The following is a 23362-nucleotide window of genomic DNA, read 5'->3' as shown; positions in this document are numbered from 1 at the left end:
TTTGTCCCTAGCTGGAGAGATTTTTCTGAACATCCAGTGTGTTTAGCATATTCAATTAAAAAAACCCAAACAACAAACCACAGAATACATATAAATTATCCATACACAAAAAAAAATAGATGTTTTAATAATTTGATAGTCCTAGTTTGAAGAATTTTATATTCTCTGGAGACCTACATTACCAAACACAAATAACAAATTTGGTAAGAAATCAATTTCTGGGCGCTTTGAGACATCCTTTCCTGATGCAAGCTTTTTCTACTAAACATTGTATGGTTTGACCTATCAGTGATGAACGATGTGTCCAGGATTCCATAAAAGCTTTGATCCCACTCTCATACCCCAAACCCAGATGCAGCAGTTACTGAGCTATACAGATAGATATACCTGGATTATTTTTCTTGGTATAAATAGTTTAAAGTAAGTAGAAAATCTGCCTATTGTGCCATTTTTCCTTCATCTGGTTGTATGAAGGAGAAACTGTCTTGCCGATTGGATCTGTATGTAGATGACAGTAGCAAAACAAAAAGAAAGTGATATTTTGCTTGCCATAGCATTGTTGTGTGTAAGTTACAGTGGGCTCACTTTTTCATTGCTTTGATATTTTAAAAGTTATCTTAACTTTTTTGGTTCATCATTGTTACATCTAAGTTACAATGATTGAATGCTAGGCAAAGTGTGACTGTGGGTTTGTGTGTTTTGGGCTTGCGGGGGGTGGTGGGCTTCACCTTGAATTGGTAGAGTTTTTGCATATTAATACTATGGCAAAAATTTTCACAGCAATTAAAGCAAAAGCTACTGACAAAGGCAGTAGAGGAGGCAGCTCCTATGAAATATTCAGAGTAAAGGAAGAAAATCAGCTGAGCCAAGCCACCTATTTTGCTACCCTTAAGAGACCTTTTTCAGGATGAAATTGAGATGTACAGGCTGTAATAACTTTTGCTTTCTAAATTCTCAATTTAAGCTCTTTGGTTCTGAGCTTGTTAAGTCTCTCTTAAAAAAATTGAAACCATGGACACTGGGGAGCCTTAAGTCTCTTTGAAAGTCACTGGAACTTTGGTATCCAGATGCTCACATTACAATGGGTGTATGAGGTTTTTCTGTATGACGTGTGTTTGAGGTTTTATCTTTGATCTACTCTTTCTTTGCAATGATCAATCACAGGGCTATCAGGAGCAAAGCATAAATAAGACTACAGTAAGATGGAAGCCAGGGCTCAAGCAGTGACCTGAGTTCACTCTACCACCACTTTTTCAACCCTTTTTTTTCCCCTTCCTCTGCTTACATTGTGTAAGGGTGTGGTGGTAGATGCTGAGAAGAGTTTGTTTTATTAGAGCTGTTCTTGAAGAGTAGAAAAGCTTATATAAAGAGATACAGGATCTTGTTAGATATAAAAGAAGTGTTGCTACCTTATAGTTAAGCTTAAAGTTGCTAATCTGTAAATGACAATGCCTTTGGAAGTTAGAGGAGAAGTGTATGGATGATGATGATGATGATGATTTCAGTATTTACAGTGGGTTTGAAGTAAATGTGTTTGAGTTTTTATTTGTTTTGTTTCAAGATTTAGGTTGAAGTAAACTGAAATTTTCTATTTCATTTCTATTAGACTCATTCCAATTTTCTATATGGGAATTAGTCCTCCTTTCACAGCTGTATTGGGTTTCTGTGGCAAGGTTTTGGTAGCAGGGGGCTACAGGGGTGGCTTCTGTGAGAAGCTGCTAAAAGCTTCCCCTACTATGTTTGATAGAGCCAATGCCAGCCAGCTCCAACACAGACCCACCTCTGGCCAAGGCTGAGGCCATCAGCGATGGCGGTAGTGCCTCTGGGATAATGTATTTAAGAAGGGGGGAAGAAAAACCTGTGCAGCTACAGAATATGTGAGAGGAACATCTCTGCAGACACCAAGGGCGGTGCAGAAAGAGGGGGAGGAGGTGCTCCAGGCACTGAAGCAGAGATTCCCCTGCAGCCCGTGGTGAAGACCATGGTGAAAAGTAGGCTGTCCCCCTGCAGCCCATGGAGGCCCACAGTGGAGCAGATCTTCACCTGCAGCCCAGGAAAGACCCCATGCCAGAGCGGGTAGATGTGCCCGAAGGAGGCTGTGACCCCGTGGGAAGCCCATGCTGGAGCAGGCTCCTGGCAGGACCTGTGGACCCGTGGAGAAAGGAGCCCAGGCTGGAGCAGGGTTGCTGGCCGGGCCTGTGGGCCCACGCGGGAACCCATGCTGGAGCCGTCTGTTTCTGAAGGACTGCACCCCCTGGAAGGTACCCACACTGGAGCCATTTGTGAAGAACTGCAGCCTGTGGGAAGGAGTCATGTTGGAGAAGTTCGTGGAGGACTGTCTTCCGTGGGAGGGACCCCACACTGGATCAGGGGAAGACAGCAAGGAGGAAGGAGTGGCAGAGACAGCTTGTGATGAACTGACTTCAACCCCCATTCCCCTGGGAAGAAAGGAGGGACGGGGGAAAGGTGTTTTAAGGTTTGGTTTTATTTTCTCATTACCCTACTCTGATTTGATTGGTAATAAATTAAACTGATTTCCCCAAGTGGAGTTTGTTTTGCCCGTGATGGTAATTGGCGAGTGATCTCTCCCTGTCCTTATCTCAACCTGAGCGCCTCTCATCGTATTTTCTTTCCCCTGTCCATTTGAGGAGGGGGGGTAACAGAGTGGCTTTGGTGGGCATCTGATGTCCAGCCAGTGTCAACCCACCACTACAGCATGCTAATATGCTACTCTGTGTATAAAATCTTTTAATAAGTACAACTTACCGGACAAGTTACATTTGAGATTCAGATCACTGATAATGAGGGATGGGTGCAGTAAGCTTGCATGTTTTGCTATCAGGTGCATGCCACAGCTGGTAGTAAATGCAATTAAATATTTTGAAAGTGTATGTGCTGGAAAAGTGAGGCATGCAAGTTAGTGCAGTTTTGTCAATTCTGATACAGTGACAAGCCCTGCAAGAAGCTAGAAGCTCATTATATATTACTACTTTTAAGCTATTCTTACTCTGTCTACTTTACAAAGAGAATTCTAACTTTGGTATTGAAACCAGTGAAAATCTTATAGGGCCAATTTGTCACATTAGTGTGAATGTGCTAAAGCTCTCTGACCTTACAGAGTTATATTTAGTCTTACACCCACAGAAAACCTGTTTGCAAGCTCTCAAGTTACACAAATGGAAGTGTAAATGATGCTTGCAAACCTATGTCATTAAGGAAGGGAATCTGAAAATCAAAATGAGGCCTTTGACTTTTATGTGCACTGGTAGAACTAATTGTAATTAGATGACTACAGAAAATACAGCAATACTTGCCTGGTCTGAAAGTGCTAATTCTATTTAATGTTGCTTCAGAACAAGCCCTGCAAGTAATTTATTCCATCGTTGTCTCAATGCAGCAATGTTTCACATAGTGTTGTTTTTTAGTATCTTTTGCAATATTTTTTGAATGGAGAAAGACTCAAGGACTACTTCCCTTGGAATATTATGTCTTTTTATCCAGATGTTTTAAGTTCCTAAGTTTCATCCTCTTGCTCTTGACTAGTCCTTTTTGTACTACATAAAAGCTTTTTCGTGTCTTAATGAAAATTCTTAGAATATTTTTGTGTAATTACATGAAGAATTGCCTTATGAGTCCTACACCAGTCCTCAGTGTGTCCCTGTTAGGATATATATGGTCTCTGCTTATTACTATGATGGAGAAAAGGCGAGTTATGCTATGACTTCTTTGCCTCGGTCTTTACTGGTGACATCAGCCTTCAGGATCCCAGGCCTCTGAGATCAGAGGGAAAGTCTGGAGGAAGGCTTATGCTTGGTGGAGGAGGAACAGGTTAGGCAGCACTGAAGCTGCACATACTTAATTCCATGGGGCCTGATGGGATGCACCTATGAGCATGGAGGGAGTTGGCCAGTGTCATTGCAAGGCTACCATCTATTGTCTTTAAAGGGTCACAGTGTGTGGGAGAGGTTCAGGAGAGATGGAAGAAAGAAAATGTCACTCCTATCTTCAAGAAGGGCAAGAATGAACATCTTGGGGATGTTTTGCTAAGGTATGGGGAGCTGCGAGTTGGTCAGCCTCTCCTCAATCCCTGGGAAGGTGGTGGAGCAACTAACCCTGGAAAGGTTTTCCAAAGCCATGAAGGACAAGAAGAAGGTGATCGGGAGTAGTCAGCCTGGATTTACAAAGAGGAAATCATGCTTAACCAACATGATAGCCCTCTACAATGAAATGACTAGCTTGGTGCATGTGGGTAGAGCAGTGGATGTTGTTTTCTTTGACCTTGGTAAGGTTTTTGACCCTGTCTTCTCTAACATCCTCATAGACAAGCTGGATTGCATAAGTGGGTTAAAAACTGTCTGAATGGCCAGGCCCAAAGGGTTGTGATCAGTGGTGCAAGTTCCAGTTGGAGGACAGTCACTAGTGGTGTACGCCAGGGGTCACTACTGGGGCCAGTACTGTTCAATATCTTTGCTAATGACCTGGATGATGGGGCAGAGTGCACCCTTGGCAAGTTTGTAGGTGATAAAAAAACTGGGAGGAGTGGCTGGAGGGCCAGAGGGTTGTGCTGCAATGGAGAGGGACCTTGAGAGGCTGGACAGAGAGGAATCTCATCAAGTTCAACATGGGGAAATGCAAAGCCTGCATCTGGGGATATCTGAGGGTAAGCCCCTGCACCAGTACAGACTGGGGGCTGACTGGCTGGAAAGCAGCTTCTGCAGAGAAGAACCTCGGGGTCCTGGTGGACAACAAGCTGAGCATGAGCCAGCAATGCACCCTTGTGGCAAAGAAGGCCAACAGCATCTTCAGTCTGCTTTAGGGAGAGTGTTGCCAGCAGATCGGGATCCTTCCCCTCTACTTGAATGCAGGTGAAACCACATCTGTGGTGCTGTGTGCAGTTCTGGGCTCCACTGTGCAAGAGAGGCATAGACTTACTGGAGTGAATCCAGCACAGTTCCACCAAGGTGATGAAGGTTCTGGAGCATCCTTCACGTGAGGAAAAACTGAGAAAGCTGGGACTGTTCAGCCTGGATCAGAGAAGGTTCAGGGGAGCCCACCAACTTGTATAAATACCTGATAGGAGGGAGTGAAGGACAGGGAGATGTAGTCTTCTCAATAGTGCCTAGCGACAGGACAGGAGGCAGTGGGCACATGAAAGTCAATCTGAATATCAGAAAACTCTTTTTCACCATGAGGGTGATCAAACACTGGCACAGGTTGCCCAGAGAGGTTGTAGAGTCTCCATCCTTGGAGATACTCAAAACCTAGCTGGACTCGGTCCTCGGCAACTGGTTCTAGGTGTCCTTGCTTGAGCAGGATGCAGGACAAGGTGATCTCAAGAGGTCCATTCCAACCTAAATGACACTGTGATTCTGTAGTAACAAGATGAGATCCATGTCATGCTTGACAGTACTGTTGCATGATACGGTTTGTGAAGTATGTTGGAAAACCAAGCTCTGAGCCTTACAACTAAACCTAAAAATTCACTTCCAGCACAGCAGTTAATTTGAAAAATGAACTTGTGGAAGAGGCTTTGGAAGAACAGAGGAAGGTTTGCCCTTTGACAGAAACATAACTTCTAACTCTGTGGTTCTATCCCAGGCTTGTCGAAGTGTATTTTCCTGAGGACTTTTTTTTTTAAAAGACAGAATGTTTCTTTCAGAAAGTTTCTTTCCCTTACAGGTTTCATCTGTTAAAAAGAATCAGCATGCTTTTTGATGAAGACTGCTGACTAGAACATCCATTTTGTATTCCAGCAAATGACCTCTCTGAATTAATCAATCCCTGTTCTAATGAAGTGACGTTTTTAACATAGATCTCTGCCAGCGTGTGTTTTCATGTCTTCGGCCTTTAAACTTTGAAGTGAATCCCTTCGTGGGGTTTCTAGAAATGATCTGTTGTTTTCCATTCAGATTTTTCTGAAAAATCCTGGTGCTTCAGCCCTTGTGTTGAAAACTCATTTTGATTAAAATGATTTTAAATACAAGCCTCTTTTTGGTCCTTGTTTGTAACTGGTTCAGTATTTGATTCTCAGGGTTAGCACCCAAGCCTAGCTGTGCTTTTCATTCCCAGGCTGAGCTGCACACAGCTCAATAGCTTTTACATTATGCTCTAACTACACAGGAATGGAACAAATCACTGCTTTCCTAGTTCAGCTTTCCAATTATATTTTACAGGGGTGGGGGGAATGTGTGTCTGTGTCTGATAATTCAGAAAAGCTGCCATTAACGGATAATCACTCAGCATAATCTTTTGCATTCTACTGAATGTTTACACATTGGTTACTACTAAACTGCATACTATTTCTGTGGAAAGAAAAAGAATTAAAACCTTACTGGACTTTTATCACCCTTTAAAGATACAATAGCTTTGTATTTTGTGGCTCCGTGTCCACACATCTGATGTTGTGTTTATGTGATTGGTTTTTTTTAAAGAAAATATGCATTACTTAAAAGTCTATTCTCTGTGCTCTTAAAAAATAATTCACTAATTACATAGAACAGCTAATAAGAAGAGAGGAAAATGCAGAAAGGCTATTGGTTACTGAAGATGACTGCTGTTCAGTTACTGTGACATAAATTATGAACTGCTACAGAAGTTCTTACCTTCTTGGAAAGTGAGGAAAGATGCAGGCAACGGATGTCATTCTGCGTGCACGGAAGGTCACTAGTATGTTGATAACTCCAGTAGGAGAGTTGAGGGATTTTTGGTGCCCTTGTACATGTTCTTAAAATAGGGGATAATTAAGATAATTGAAATTAGAGTCCTTATTGCAAAATGGTCATTAAACACTCTTGATCCTAATGTTACATTGTACTTACCCTCCCTGATGAGCAGAAAGTCTTTCATTTAAATCGATGCAAACCCTACTTTTCTGAGCACCTGAACTGTTTATAGGGTTCCTTGCCCCCACCATGCATGTTTTGTAGAGTGGCAATGAGAGGCAGTTGCTATTTTGTTGGTAACACTTTGAAAGGTGTGGAAGACCTAATACCTCTTTTAGCAGGAGAGAAAGATTTCTGTCTTTTTCTGGCTGAATGTGGAATCTTCAGAAGAAAAAGAAAATTCTCTATATATGTTTCTGTCTGTGAACTTGTCAATGGCTAATGTGTTTATTTTCTGATGCTGTTAACAACTACAGGTTACGCAGCTGTTACATGTTCACTTGAAAGCTTGTTACCTGCTAGCATGTTCTCTCTCTCTCTCTCTCTTTCTCTGTCACACTCGTGCACGCTGACGCACACTCGTGCCCCCTTCTTCCTGACCCCCAACCTGGAGAACAGCCCACCAGGATATCCTTTGGGAAACTGCAGCACCATTTCCCAGCTGGAGCTGTGTGCAGTTAAACTCACTGATCCTGATGCCATGTGACTAGAAACGCAAGGAGCAGATTGACATCTGGTGCACACTCTCCAACTCGTCGGATAGCCCAAAAAAAAAAAAAAAAAAATCGGTTCATGGCAGTAACAGAAGCAGGAGTTCTTATTCGATAGCTTAGTGCTCTCAATGAGGTCAAGCTGGATCAAAGGGAAACCTCCTGTGGAAGCATCTACTGTAAGTTCTGATACTGCTTTTTCCACGCTCCTTCCTAATGAATCGTAGCCTGTACAACTGAGCCAGGCTTCAGTGCTTTATGTCTCCCCAACTGATGATTTTGTATGAGGTTGTCAAGTTTTATGTTAATTGAACTTGTCAGTAAGGTGTCAGTTGGATAATAATGCTGTGCATTTTGGGAGGAAAGGGCTTATCATTCTATCCTTTTATTTTCTGAGGGATTGGGAAGAAGAAAGTGTGGTTTTGTCCTTTTGAAAAGCTCTGAGCTGATGAGGTTACAGCTCACCAGATCCTGTTTTATGTAATGTACATATTCTGCTTCAAAAGAAAGTAATTGTAAAGTGTCTTTCAGATGTCCTTGGATTTCACCAAATAGCTGTTCTTTTGGGAATAGTTACCTAAACATTTATTTAATTAAAAAAAAAAAAAAGAAAAAAAGAGAGAAAGAGAAAACATTCAAATCTTGGAAACATCTGTAGTAATGAAATTTCAAGAGGCACTCTCCTTACACAAACTGCTGTTCACCTGAGGGGTCTCTAATCTGATCATTCAGAAATATTTCTTTGAAACCTAATTTTGAATATCAGCTGGTTTTAATGAAACTTTTCAGTTGCAAAGACTTTCACAGTGAGATGAAAAATTTCTCATTTTATGTAACGAACTAGCTGTTTCTGCAAAAATGCTATTTAGCATTAAGGAATGCTAAGTTTTTGCAGATAGTGTTATCTCATTTACAGCATGAAAACTTTGAGGAATAATGAAATGCCAGGCCGTAAATTTTTCAGCTGTATAACCCAACTTTTTTTTTAAAGTACAAAAAACTTACCTAAATATATATCTGGAAGGGTTGCAGAGTGGTTTCAATGGACTGAACAAAGTAACTACCACCTGTTTGGATTATTGTTAGTAATACATTGTAAACCCTGAGGAGAAATAAAGTGTCATAAATCATTGTCCCTTTCTGCTGTAAAGTTCCTCTTGAAAGGAGATGGCATGATGCCTCTCTCTTGATCTTCAGCTAGTATGTCTGGAACCTGGGCAATATCACTCTATTGTGCTGTGAAGCAGCATGATGTTGCAAATGTCATAAAGAGTTATGGCATTGCCTTACCCCTCAAATCTAATGTCTTTTTTTTTTTTTTTTCAAAGGTGCGGACTTATAATTATAGTCTTCTTTTTATCTTCTTGAGTTAATAGTCTTTCTTAGATATGTAATTTGGAAGTTGGATGTAGGAAAGGAGAAAAATAGTGTGAAATCAGGTCATGCAACATCTAGGTGTGAAGTATGAATATTTGCTGGAGAGATTTATGAAACAAACTCTTGAAGACTCATTTTCAACTGTGTGCTTCTATTTAATAAATGTTACTTTAATATGCTGTGATTTTTGTCTAGCCTCACTGCAATATAACTATGAGAAGATAATGTGTAAATTAGCATCTGATACCACTCTTGTTCTGAGGATAGGATCAAAATGCTCTGTGAACCTGTCACTGGATTTTTTTAAATTTTAAATTTGTATCTTATCTTGGTTTTAACAGAGGCTGTCTTTGGTTCCGTTGAGACAGCTCCATTTTTAAACATATATAGTGGAAAAAACCATACTGTATCTTTTTGTCCAGATGGTGATGTTTCTTTTCATTTCAGCATTCAGCTTCTGAGTTGATCCTAGTTGAAGATGAAATGACAGATACTGAAGATAATGAAGAGGAGGATTTAGGAGTCATGGATGATCAACGTAGTGTAATTCTCCATCTCATCTCTCAGCTGAAACTTGGCATGGACCTTACCAGGGTATGGACACTGTATCTCTTTTATAATTGTTCATTCTTTTTTCTTCTTCTCATCCTTCTGTGTGTGTGCACGTGTGTGATTCCTGTGAGCATGTTTTGCCCCCATGGAGAATGGAGTTTGCTTCTTCATAACGATGTGGTTCCATAGAGCTATGGAGTGCTGTCTCCTGCTAGGCAGGCTTTCACATGAAGTGACCACATCAGATATTTTAGGGATAGGGGAACAGGGTTGGGGGGAAAGGAAAGAGAAAAGAAGAAAAAAACAAAAAACCACCTCCAAAACTCTTCCGTATTTTTTTTAAAAGTCTTTCAAAGCAAGAACATGTTGTGTTTCTATCCCACATGTATGTTAAGCCAGGGTGCACTGAGCATTTGAGGAATCATAATGTCAGTTTTACTGCTTTGTGGATTGGATTCCATTTAATTACTTGGCAGCTTCAAAAAAACCATGATGGTAGAGAAATTACAGTTTTCAATGTATCACTGTTCTTGTCTGTGCCAAGTAGTTCCCCAGTTTAACCTTCTGTGCATCCTTCTGGTTCTGGAACCAGTATTGTTAGGAGCTTATTCATCCTGATACGATCAGAGAAGTTACGGTGTCTGTCCCATAAGTCCTTAGAGTTTTGGAAATTAGGTAGATGTTTTGGAAGCAGGGAATGCCTCTTTTTGAATAGTTCTACATTCCAGTGAAACCTCATGAGACTTAATAATCAAGTGGATTTTTGTAAAGATATGGAATACCCTTTTCTTCCACAAAGGTTTTCTACTTAAAAAAAAAAAAATATATATATATATATGACCCCTATAGCCCACTTCCACAAATAAGAAGAGCTCACTCTGACTTACTCCCTCCACAAATTAAAACAAAGTTTGGAATGACCAGAGAGTTAGCCTTGTGCATGAAGTAGCTGTGGAGGAGATTCTTCTCATGGGCATTTTGATATTCTGAAGAGTTCATCTGCTTTCCTTTTGCTCTTACGTACTAATGAAAATCTATTTTTACTGTCACTTTTTTACAAAATAAGACTTTCTCAATATAGTATTTTCTGCTTCCTCTGGAACAACTGACAGTATTTAAAAATACTTAAATTTTTTAAAACTGAACAATCCCGTGATCTGTTGCTAAGTATAGCTATTGAATAGCTGCACAGAAATTAATATTTTGTTTTAAATAGAACAAAAGTTTCATCATTTCAATTGTGAATAATTTATACCTGCCACTTCCTAGTAAGTCTGGGGTTATGTACAGTTAAATTTTGGTTTTGATTTTCTTACATTCCTCAATTTTTCATAGCTCTTCTTCTTTTCTATGCTGGTTTGCTAAGGCTGTCTCAGTCCATAATGTTTAAACTAGACTAAGATTCCTCGTCTGTTGTTCTTGTGTGTTCAAAACATTTTATCTTTGGTAATGAACAACATTTTTCTTCCTGATTTCCAGTGTCATCTTTTTGTCACAGCAGAGGAGGCAAAAACCCCATAGACACAGTTATTGTAAATAAGAGAAGTGTAGACACTTATAAGTAGGAAGGTAAATATATGTGCTAACCTATTTCTTACATAGTGTTCTTAGAGCACAGTTTTTGAGGATAGTGATTAATATTATCAGATCTATAGTGTGGCAAAATACCAGCATGCATGAATGTGTGTATATAGTACGGTCTGAAAAGAGGAACACTCATATGGCAGAATTAGATCTATCTCTAGTCTGTGTGATGCACGAATACACATATGATGAGTATTAATGAGACATGCCACATGTGCACATCACTTTTCTGGCCATTTTGAGGATTAAAAAAAATAATAAAATAAAATTACAAGACAGCTGGCTGCTTTTTTTATTAACTTTGCTTCCTGACATGAGGCCCTTAGGGCCACAGACATGTGATGATAAAGCTTGGTTTGTTGGCTGCACCTCTTTGCATTTATCATTATTCTTCTGAAAGTCAGATTCCAGATAGCCTTGATGCTATTCAGCTTCTGCTGGAAGTGGTTGTGGCACAGTAGTTACTAATATCAGAGGATGTTCTATGTTTCCATTTTCCTGTGCCTTCTTCCCTAGGGTTGTTTATTTGGTTCATTTTGTGAGCTATGGATTGTAACATGATACACACATGAACAAACAGCTTTTCTGAGCCCTTGGTGGCCTTTGGTTCTGGATGCGTAATCATTGCCTTCATGTACCATATCAGAGGAAACAGAAACAGCATCTTTTCCTTTTCCTACGGGGTGCTTGCTTACGTTACTGTTGGCCTTGCCTGTGCCGACGTGGATTTCCCACGTTTAATGTTGCAGAGGTGGTTCACTTTTGAAATGTGTCATGCTGCCATGCCTTTTAATGAGAAGTTAAATGGTAAAAATCTACTGTGAAGGAAAACACCTGCAATGAAGTATTAAATCTGCACGTGGATTTGCTAGAACAGGCTGGGCTCTGTGGTAGCCAAATAGACTTCAGTGGCTGCTAGAGAGAGTTGGGTGTGGGAGCAGTTCACAGCAGCAGAACATAGTATGAAACTAATACCTTAGACTGGGGTAGGACTTTAAATCTCATTTAAAATTGGAATTGCTGGGGAAAAAATAAGTTTCTAAATTGTTTGTTCTTTGGACTTTTAAAAAATGAAAAATAGCGCCAAAAATCACTGACAGCCTGATAAATGTGTTGGCAAATGGCATCTAATGGATCGAAATTAATGCTAACAGTTTGTACAGTTGGGTGATCACTCCCCCGCATTCCCTTACGTTCCCTATGCAGTTAATATATGCTAAAAATAAAGGGCTGCCATTCTGTGTATAAAGGCTGCCAGTAGTTCTGCATAATACCAACCTGTTGTAAATTAATCTTGTGGTATGTTCATGACGTAAGTTTTTTGCTTGTCAATATACTTTTACTTTGTAAATTAAAAATGTAAGTGGGATGAAAATAGCCTGTTTCATTTCCACAGTGACACAGATGACAGCGGAAAGCTTTTGTATCTCTGAAAGAACATCTCAGCATGGGGTGCTGTGGTCAGATTTCTGAAAAAAGTAGAGAATGGTGCTGACACCTATGTTTTACCTCACAGTAAATAGTAGGGATGATAAATAGCTCTGTTCTTAAGAAGTCATGCTCTTGCTTTTCTCAGTTGCATCAGATCTTATTAAGTATAGGTGAATTCAAACCTAGGAGGTTATGATCAAGGTTTGAACCAGTATCCTCTCTGAACTTCAGTGCAAAGGGAAGAATGCCTGTTAAGCTCCTTCCTTTTTGCATGAAGCCTGAGAGGGAGTAAGAACAGAGATTATTCTAACATTTTAGAATGCAACCAGGAGATCTTTTGCTTCAGACTTTGGCAACTTGGTATTTATTGTAGAGAGCTTCTTTTGTCCATTTGCTTGTCATGCCGGCTTTTTCTCAGAGGAAAAAATTAGGCAGTTTTGACTTTTTATGCAAATACAAAAAAGACCCCAAACTGTTGTAGTCCAAAACCAATATAAAGATCATAGCTCCTAAGTGTATTCTTCTGGACAGGGCATTCTGCTTGGCTGCAGAAGAGTTGAAAACCTCATTCCTTTGGAAGCTAGAGTACTAGCACAAGTGCATGACAGTCTAGTGCTGGCAAGAAGAATGCCATATGCTTCCAAATTTGTTTATTTCTATTTTGCTTATTTCTGCAGCAATCAAGATAGGGCCGATAAAAAAAAAAATTAAAAAAAGACTGGTGGTTTGTTTTTTTTTTTTTTCTTTGGGACTATGTTAGCTTATGGTGATGTTGCATATTGCAACTTCCAGGCAGCGAGATTATTTAGTGAAAGGCAGTGTTTTCTAGGCATATTTTGTAATACGGGAGTTGTGTAGGCTTAAAACCTCAAATATTCATATGTAGTTCTGCCTCCTTTTGAGGAAACAGTTCAATTAGTCTATGTTTTGCAGTGGATCCTTTCCTGCTACAATTAAAGATGTAGTTTCCATTTTAGTTGGGCTTTTAAAGCAAGATCATTTGAGCTGGAGTTCAAGGTTTATTCAGAATTTAAATTGATTCTTGAAACTGAATAATAAGTGTCCAGTGGTTCGTAACATCTCATTTTGTGGCTATGTTGGCATAGCTGTGTTAAGTCCGTTGCTGCAAAGCACGCAGCTAGTCCGTGAGAGAGTAGATGTGAGGGCTAGATGATCAAGTCAACGGGATGAAACCACAGCAGTCTTAATGTTGTACCATAAAATTTGCATCATCTTAAGTATGGTCCATAGTTTTCTTTCCTTCTCCTCCATTTGTGCTAATAAAGGTCACTCTTTTTAGAGATAGCCTTTTGGACAAAACAAGATGCTGTTTATTCAAATGAGTTTCCCTGCCCTTTCAAGTCTGTGCAGTGAACTCATTATAGTCACCACTCGTATTTTTGGACACAAGCGATGGGTTTTTTCCTGGTTTGCTGTCAGTTTCCTCCTTGATAACCTGTCTTTGAATGTACAATTTGTATTAAAATGAGATCCTGTATTGAGGTTCAGTAATGCTGAATTGCATTTTTTTAAGATTATATCGGATAATGAATATTTGGACAGAATGAGAATGTTGCAACTAAGATGGAATTGTTTAAAGAGCTAAAAATACTGTAAGAAAATCTACTGCCTTTCCACTTCACCTTCCAGAGTTTTAAGAGTTCCCTTGTAAAAATCAGTCTCCTCTGCCTACCACCATGGGGGGCTGTAGGATGTCTTTAACACTCAGTAGTTTGCCACTCATGGTGTAAAATTAAGGTCCTGCATCTTTTGGGGTCTCATTAGGTTGATAACAGAGGCCATGTAGAGTCCTCAAGGCTTACAGAGTAGAGTCATGGGAATATTACAGTTGGAACTTTGCTTGATTTATATCTAAACCTCTAAAAATTATTAGCCTATAAAAGACTGTATGTGTGTAAATAATATACAGAAGGAAGGAGCAAATGAGCATGTAGGTTACCAAACGAAGCGGTGATCTGGGTTTGGTTTTTTTTTTTCAGTTGTGGTATGTCGACTTACTGTGTAGGCATTAAGACTGTGTTTGAGCCATTGTGACTGGATTATTTTTTTTTTTTTCATGTTTATGTGTTTTCTTTGGAAAGAACTAAACAATGAATAAAAGTTTGACAGCTTCTATTTCGTTATCCATGGGATCCAAAAGGACTGAACTGTGCTTTGGTCCCACTTAGAATAGCAAGCTGGGGTGGCAGGGGGTAAAGCAAATGCGTTTATTTGAAGGATGCCTCCCTGCCTGCTGTAAATAACCCTTGTTTTTGGGAAAGGGAAAAAGTAAATGCCATGAAGAATTGAAGAGGAAAGCAGAAGAATTGCTTTAATAGGGGACAACTGTTGGTCTGCATCTGGCATCACTGAGCCACTTTGAGTGTAGACGAATTTGTGTGTGTCAGAAGTTCCTTGCTGGTCATGCAGGAGCGACCTCTGAGCTCCCCTGGGACCGTCCTGCACAAGGTGTGGAGAGTGAGGGAGAAGGAAGGGAGAGAAATTAATTATTTTAGGTCCTGTAGCCCTTGTCTGTTTTGCAGTGTGCTCCAGGATATTTCACTGAAAACTTATAACAAAGTGTTATTCCTAAGTGGGTGACTTTGGCAACATCTGTGCTACTAGATGAGCCATTCGAGACTGCACCCAAGTCACTTGGGGCTGGCTCCCTCCAGTGCAGACTGCCTAATGCTCAGTCCCAGATTTTTTCTGGGTCCCTGGAGCATCTGTAGTCCCAGGATATTAATGTAACAGTTTGTGCAGTTTTTGTTTGTTTCCACTTGTGTGAAATAAGGTGAAGGCATGCAGGGGCCCACCACAGCAGTATGGTACGATGTCAAACTGAGGGGATGTGCCGTGGGCTTGGGGGTAGAGCAGGAGAGCCTAGAGATGACATGGGATTTGAATCGGGAGGTGGGAGGGGACGCAACGCATATGGTGATGGTGTAGGGCAGAGGCAGTCAAACCTGGAGTGGTTTCCTGCCTCTTGGGAGGAGTCCTTGGCATGGTTTTATCCTTGGAAATGCACCTGAGGTTTGGTTTTGATTGGATCTAGTTGGTTTGGTTTTTTAGAGGCTGCGAGGGACCTAATATGTATGCAGTGGGTGGTCAAGGGCCCAGGAGTGAGTTTGGGAGCCCAGCTGTTTGACAGAAGGGGTACATGTACCCCTTGCACTATCCACCACTTATAGGCTGGTGATGTGTATGTTTATATAAAATATTCATCTTCTAGTGGTTTGGGAGGGTGTTCCCTGCCCTCTTTCGAGGGTTACAATTAGTTAGGTTTGTTGATGTTTAATATAAATTAATTTACATCAAAGTACATTTTTATGTCCTGTACACAAGGAGAACAATGGTTGGTTTGTTAACAGAGAGGAGAGGAAAAGGCAGTTTTCCATGTGAGCAGAAGAGCCCATCCCTGTTGCGTGAGCTGCTGTTTAGAATCCTAAGGAAATGGGAAGCAGCCTGCACGGCTGTCAAAGCCGCTGCTTTTTCCTTTGCTCGTTATTTACACCACAAAGAAAATGAAATTGCTGTGACAGGGGAGGAAAATAGGCTGTCCCAAAACTCGGCAGGGCCAGAATTGCAGCTGTCTTAACTGTTCTCCCCCCCTTCCCCTGTGGTAGTATGATCATGGGGAAATCATATCTGCCTTTGTCTGCTTTGCATACAGGTAGTGCTTCCAACATTTATTTTGGAGAAAAGATCCCTGCTGGAGATGTATGCAAATTTCATGGCCCATCCAGACCTGTTTTTGTCAATTGCAGCTGGAGCCACTCCCGAGGAAAGAATTATCTGCTTTGTGGAGTATTATCTAACAGCTTTTCACGAAGGCCGAAAGGGAGCGGTTGCCAAGAAGCCCTATAACCCTATAATTGGTGAAACGTTTCATTGCTCGTGGGATGTGCCTAAAGATAAAGTGAAAGCATTCAGAACTAACGGTGCCTCCACGGTTTCTAAGGACCCAGCCAAAGAGCTTGGCCAGGACCAGTCCACATGCTACAAGCTGAGGTTTGTAGCTGAACAAGTATCCCATCATCCACCGGTATCCTGCTTTTACTGTGAGTGCAAAGAGAAGAAAATGTGTGTGAACGCTCACGTATGGACCAAAAGCAAGTTTATGGGCATGTCAATAGGTGTTTCTATGGTAGGTGAAGGTAAGAAATGTGCATTTATCTTGTTTTTTTTGAGCTAATGTTGTGGGTGTCAACACAACAGCAATCCAGATATTCTCCTGCTTGCTTTCCCTCTGACCTTTTGTTTGAACCTTGTGGCTATTTGCTTTGGTGAAGTTTCAAATTTAAACTGTAGGGTTCATGCAACTTTTTTCTGTCCAGACAAAATGTGAGACACACTGTGTATATAAATGTGTGCATATATTTATGTAAATGTGTGCATATATTTATGTGAGACTGTTAATTATATCTGAAGTACAGTCATATGTTAAATTGTAGTAGCAAATGGCTACTGACAGTATATTCTGTAAGAACATTTTTATTTGTCTTGCTCACTTTTAAAGTAATAGGCAATTTGGTGTGGGACAGTTTCACAACTGGAGCAAAGCAATAGGAAAACCCACATTTTTACTTAAGCCTAACATTCTTTTTTCATAGTTTCTGCAAAGAATCATGATTTCTGTAGTGTTTACAAAGTCAGTGTGTTATCTCAAGCTTTATAGCAAGTCATGTAGTCAAGGTATAAATCGTGATTTGCTATATCATACGTAGACGGTCTGCTCTGTGGTAAGTCATTGCTCAATGTGAATTCAGAAATACAAAGAATCCTAACAAATCATTAATGGATGATCTGAACTGATAAACACACCTGTACCGTTATCGTTACTGGCGGCTAATGTATTCATTTAATGTTTCTAAGCAATTTAGTCAGTCCCTTTCGCCATTTGAGGGTAATTTCCTGTGTATGGTTTTTAGTGTTTTGTCTTAGCTAGTTTTTAGATTGTGGTCTCAGAAGCACCAGGACAACTTACAGTAAATGCTGCTTTTTGTCATCATTATGTTAAACACTATGATATTAAAGTAGTAAAAAAGTAGAGTGGGAAATGTAGTGATTTGGTTTTGCTTATTAATAACAAAGCAATTATGGTGAAAACCTACAGATATGTTCTGCTATTTCTACTAGCTAGAACTAAAGAACAAACTCAAACAGAAGAAAAAGGCTACAGTAGCTTCTTTCCCAAGGGCAATATATTCCCTTTTTTGTAGAAGAGCCATGAAAATTCCTTACTGCTGGATTTGATATTGTTATGATAGTGATATTGTTGTGATAGTTGTCTATAACGGCACGGCAGTTTCCTTCTTTCTGCGATTTAGGTATTTTGCTTTTAATACGGCGTTAAGGAAGTTGGGAAGGGAGTGTCAGAAGGGAGACTGGTCCTTCTGTCTGTCTCCTGACTGTAGTACTGCCAGCCTGAGTCATTGGTTTCGCTTGCTGCGTTTTTCCAGTACATATTTGTTTCCAGCACTGTTTTTCTCAGTGAAGGGAGCTATTTAATGGAAATAAAATTAAACACAAAGTCACTTATGATTATGTAGGAGTAGGGAAATCTCTTTTTCTTGCTGCTAGTACATGCAGTTCCCTGGGACTGGGGGTGTCTACTGTGGGGATTATTGAAGACTTCAAAGTCCTGATGTGTCCCAGTTTTGAGAGAGAAAGGGCCTAGGAATTAACAGCTTCCCTACCCCAAGGATTGTGAAATGTGTGAGAGTAAGTTCTCCTCTACCCCTGCCCCCCCCCCCACTTTTTTTTTTTCCGTGATCCTGGAGGTATCCCAGGAGTGGAAACAGGCTTTGGGGAACCCTTTTATTGCAAGGTTTGCTGCTGTCTTTATGATGGGCATTTTGGGAGGAAGTTTGGCTTTACAAATGTATAGTTATTATTTGTCTTTTTTTGTTACTGTAAGCAGTGCAGAAGTGTGCAGCTTCATGGTGCCAGTATTTCTGGGAAGTGATGGAGAAACTCCAGTGCAGCCCAAGCATTTCTGTTGCATGTTGAAGACTGGCAATAGGCAGCAAGAAGTTGTAGCACTGAAGCTTTTCTACCATCTAAACACAGCCAGCCTAAAGCTGACAGCCTCAGTTTAAAATGTTTGCTTTGCAGCACAGATTCTTTGCTTGAGAAACTGCACTTTCTTCAATTTTTTTTTTTTTTAAATGTGTTTTAGTCCCAGGGAAGTCTTCCTAATTAAGTTGGTGTGGAGATTTGTCAAGCTGTGCAAAAATGAGAATCTACTGCAGACGTTTCTTTCTCATGTGCCGCATAAGTAGAAATTCTGTATTAGATTGAGGTCAGCGTGAGTACTGGGGAACAGATTGCTGAACCAAGTAAAATTAGCCTCTGGACTTACAATGTGGAAAAACTATTTTTTAATGTGAAATACGATTTGGAGAATTCTCTTTGCATTCGAGGACATTTTGTGTTGCAGCATTTCAGATGGGGTGAGTTAGTCTAGCAAAGAGTAGATTGAGGAAAGACGCTATTAGTCAGAAGGTGCATGAAGGTAGCTAAGATAGGTCAAAACTAAAGTTAGCTGCTTAGGAGAAGCTTTCTGACAAGAAGGTTGGCTGGTAAAGTTGTAGAATCTTATTTTAAACTGTTCAAACCAGGTTAAGCGAGTTTCTCAGGAGTGACTGAAGGATGACTGATCTTGCTTTTGATAAGAGACAAAGTGACATCTCTTAAATCATAGAAATCCCTGGGTTTTGTTTGGTTGGGTTTTTTGCTGCTGTGTACTGGATGACCAAAGTAGTCATGTGTTATTGTTGATTTTTTTGTCTTGTCCCTTTTGCCTCTTCTTTTTTTTTTTTCCCCATTATGAGCATTCAGCCATTTCTTTGGCTGTTGCCAGAGTTTACTTATGTACATGTGGGAGCCTTTGACTTTTTGTTAGATCAGTAAGGATTTCAGATTCTGCATGATGCCACTTGAAAGGCAGATTCCTTGATATCTCTAATCTGCCTGTGTCGTGTCCATTCTGGGACTTCATTTAAATCATTCTGGTGTTGGTATAGTAGTTTCATTATTGCATTCATTCATTACTATCAGATGTAGGTAGGGAAGAAAAAGTTTCCTTCCAAACAGAGCATTAGCTGCAATTAATGTTTTGGATAATTCAGGGATAGGAAGTGACCTTCTTGGTCAGACATTTATCAGAACAGTTTTCTTTGACCTGTAACTTAGTTGGGACCCTAGTGTTGGATACAAAACCCGGTGATTTGTTTTGAAACTCTGCTCTCTACTGCATAGTTTTGTGTGTGGCCTTCAAACAATTCCATGAAGCTTTTTCAACTGCAGTTGGCTATTTACAGAAATACAGCAGTATTGAATTTTTGGACCTACATTGTGTAAGAAATAGGCTCATGTTTCTGTGGTGCTTTTGAAGCAGATTTTTTTAACCTGTCACAGTGTTCTTAGATGTTTAGAGCATTTTGCTGTTTATACTTTTTCTTAGAAGCAGCAGTGGATATGCTGAAATAGGATGTCATGGAAGTACAAAGGCTTCTATAAGAATTTAAAGAATTAGGGGATTTGAGGAATCATAGAATCATAGAATGTTTTGGGTTGGAAACAAGTATGGTCCTGTCATACAAAGGGTACAGCTCAGTATCTTAACTGTACAATTTGTAGTGTATGTTGCACCTCAGAGTGACTTAAGATTTTATTTTTTTTTTCTATCTGTGATTTTTGTTTGTTGATTCAAAGTCAGTATCAGTTGCAGAGATGTGGAACGAATAGGAAAGCACTGCTGGAAACCCATGGGAGCAGCTGTTTTATATGCTAGCCCTTCATCTGCAGTTATGAGGGGTCTAAATCTGGCTTGCTAATGAAACATCTCAACTTTTTCTTCACTGTATGTAACAAACCCCCCCATTCTTCAGAGCAGTCAACGCTGAGTTTCCTCATGAGAAAGCTACCCTGAACAGAAGAGAGGGTATTTTGCATAAAGGAATTCATGTTGTGTGCGCAGTCCCCAATTCTGGTTAAATGTTAATTATGTACTAATGAGAGAGTGAGGGAGGAGTGTAATGAATAGGATCACATTAAGATTTAAATTAGCAAGGGATGGGAGAGTCAGTGTAAATATTTAATGTTTTTTACATGGTCCAAAGACTCTTCAAACAGATACTGGTTGTAGGATAGAAATGCTTTAGTGGAAAAGGCTGTGGCGAGCACACCTCAGTGTGGGCTGTGTGTTTCTCTTTTGCTCTTGGGTTTTGTTCCAAAGCAGCAAAATCCAACAAAAGGCATCACCTTTGATTCACCGGTTAATTTTGCAGAGAGCATAAAGTACGTTTAAGCGTATTGCTCTGTATTATCAAGTGGCTGGTTATGTCTTCTGTTTTCACTCCTGCTATTTTAAATGTTTTAAAAACTAGTGAGTTATAGGCTTCCAAAAATTATTTTTTAAATTGACGTCAACCTTGAAAAGATTTCATAGGTAGGGAAAACGTTCAGTGCTCTCTCCAGGGTAAATCTAAATGAAAGCAATGAATATTTTTCCTCTTGTTTTTTTTCTGTTCAAATATATGTATGTGTATGTGTTTATAGATGTACAGGTCTATAATTTCTATTCCTGAGGCATTAGCGACTTTTTAATTTACCAGTCCCAAAGATTGACTACTCCATGCAACTACAGCTACCTAAATATTTCCCTAGCACTAATTTTTGTATTAATATTTTTTAGCCCAGCGGTTTCAGAACAGTTTCCATATGGCATGGCACTCATTACTTACTTAAGCAAATGGCCCTAGTCTTTGGAAAATGAGCAGCACAGCACAGCTCCCTGGAACGTTTATGAGATGATAAGATCCCTGTTTTGGCATCTCATGTTTTCCCATGCAACTCTGCGCGGCCGATGATACACTACACCCGTGTGGGGTTCATCCCGTACATAACTTACTCCTGTTAGTGCCGTGTTAAGAATAATGCAGACAGTATGAAGAGCCTGTTAAATTAGGAAACCGCCCTAGGGCGTCTGTGTCCCACGTACCATTTGTTGTTCGGATTGATCTCCATACAATCAGTGGGAAGCATTAAATTTCACATGCCTCTTCTGCAGCTTATTGATCCAGAGTCTCCTCTGGGTATTTCATCGATATGTGTTACTGGAAAATCAATTCACAAAGCTGCAGCATCAGTGAGGGACATGTAATAGTCAAACAGGGAAAATTATATGCCACAAATTCACTTTAATGCAGGCTGAGGAGTCGTGGAAAGGAGCATGACTGTGAATACGTTGCCTTAGTCAAAAGCAGGAGTGAATGGTGTCGGGGACATTTCAAAATTCCGCACTTGTTTATAAAAAATTCAGCCTTCTCTCTGGGATTTTTTTCTAATAAACTAGATTACTAAAGCTACTGTTCCCCCCCAAGTACTTACCTGGTGCATTCTTCCATGCATAATAGCTGCCTACAAATACTTAAGACATTTCTTAAAGGAATTTATGGTTTCCGAAATAATTCTTTGATGTGAGAGGAGGAAACGTTACTGAAAATGGGAGAATCTTCTGCAACTTTTCATGTATATTTACTTATAGCCATTTGTAAACCAAAAATTAATAATCCCTTACAGTGGGGAAGTAAGGGAAGAAAAATAGCTTGTGTATTTTTGAGCAGATGTTTTTGAAGATCAGTCACAATGAAACGATACTTATAAGCAGATGTTAAAAGTACACAATGCTTTTAAAAGTAACAGATTTTAGTTTTTCTGCCTTTAATTCCTCAAGATTTAAACTCGGCAGGGTAGGGCGTGAATTCCAATTTTGGTAGCGGTTACAAGTGTTGGCCCTCAGCATCACTTTGGCTTCCTCTTCCCTAGGAGAGCATGGGTCTCAGTTCAGACGTGGTGGTGCAGCTAGAGTCTTCACGGTGCTTCAGTTAAATGAGCTTTTGTATGTGGACTCTGCAAATGAGCGAATGCAAAACTAACGGTCACCTTAATGCTAAAAGTAGTATCAAGTTGTGGATATTTCAACCCTTCCCTTTATTATTTTTAGGTTATAATAATTGAGCTGGAGTCATATTTCAAGTGAGATAGCACTTAATTAAAAATGTAGTTATTCAGATGTTTAAGGAATTCAAAAAATATGCTACCAGGTGCTAAAAACACTGCCAAGAGAGCTGGGTTCAGTTTTTAATATCTAACCTGCTGCGGTGGTTAAATATTTACATTGAAGGTCACTGCTGTTATTTGCTGTTCACTTTTTAGTGTGCTTGGCAGCGTTCATTAGAGCTCTGCGTCCCTCGTGCTCGAGTATGGAGGAAAAAAGCTATTGATCCCATCAGAGAGACAAAAGCAAACCTATAGTAACCCAGAAGGAAATTGTGTTTATTGTGGCGGTTTCCTCTCCTGTGGGGATACGCAGTGATGGGAAGCGGGAGGCTCTGGAGAAGCTCCCATGAAGGTGGGGTTCATAAATACAGTGAGGTTCTCCCCTGGTGGCGAGCACCTGCCCACCGTACTCCTATTAGACCTTTTGTCTTTAAAAAAAAACCCCAAAAACCAAAAAACCAAAACAACAAACCAAACACAAACCTCACAACAACAAAACCCCCAAAAATGTTGTGTTGGAAGCTGATGCTTTCAGGCGGACTGTGCTTTTTGACTGCATGAGGATTGTGTCTGCACTTAGACCACTAAGGCTGGGGAAATGCGACCTCGTGGGTAGCCCCACAGCCCGTTTCCCGCAGCTGGTTGCTGCTATGTGGCTGTAATGAAGAAAGTGGAGAATAAATTGGGAAGAGGAGGAGAAAGGAAAGCTGACAGGCTTGAGTCTAAAACCTGTTGTTCTCTACTTGGAAACTGCAGACTCTCGGGTTTCCTTACTGTGTTTGATCAGTACCCATCAGCTTTCTTTGATCCTTTTTGAGCACCCTCCCCTATCTAGTTAAAAGGCTTCTTGATTGTTTTTTATTAATTTAATGTTTTTATAGCATCCATTTAATGAGTTTGATAAACAGAGTCATCTTTTTGAGTAAAAGTTCCTCCTGGCTGCGTGTCCTGGGTGAGCTGGGTAGTTCAGCATTCCTG

General features: G+C 40.2%; 1 protein-coding gene across 1 annotated transcript in view; it reads left to right on the top strand.

Moving 5' to 3' along the window:
• The window catches only part of OSBPL10 (oxysterol binding protein like 10), a 121232-nt gene that overhangs the window by 90409 nt on the left and 7461 nt on the right, over window positions 1–23362 (top strand). Inside the window, exons 8-9 of the mRNA XM_009635158.2 lie at window positions 9197–9343; window positions 15990–16473. Of these exons, the coding sequence (XP_009633453.1) occupies window positions 9197–9343; window positions 15990–16473 (631 nt within the window). The remainder of the gene's footprint in view (window positions 1–9196; window positions 9344–15989; window positions 16474–23362) is intronic.

The sequence above is a fragment of the Egretta garzetta genome, unplaced genomic scaffold (assembly GCF_000687185.1).
Source record: "Egretta garzetta isolate BGI_Z169 unplaced genomic scaffold, ASM68718v1 scaffold313, whole genome shotgun sequence".
Taxonomy (NCBI): Eukaryota; Metazoa; Chordata; class Aves; order Pelecaniformes; family Ardeidae; genus Egretta; species Egretta garzetta.
The sequence above is the reverse complement of the archived record's forward strand: the minus strand, read 5'-3'. Positions and strand labels throughout refer to the sequence as shown.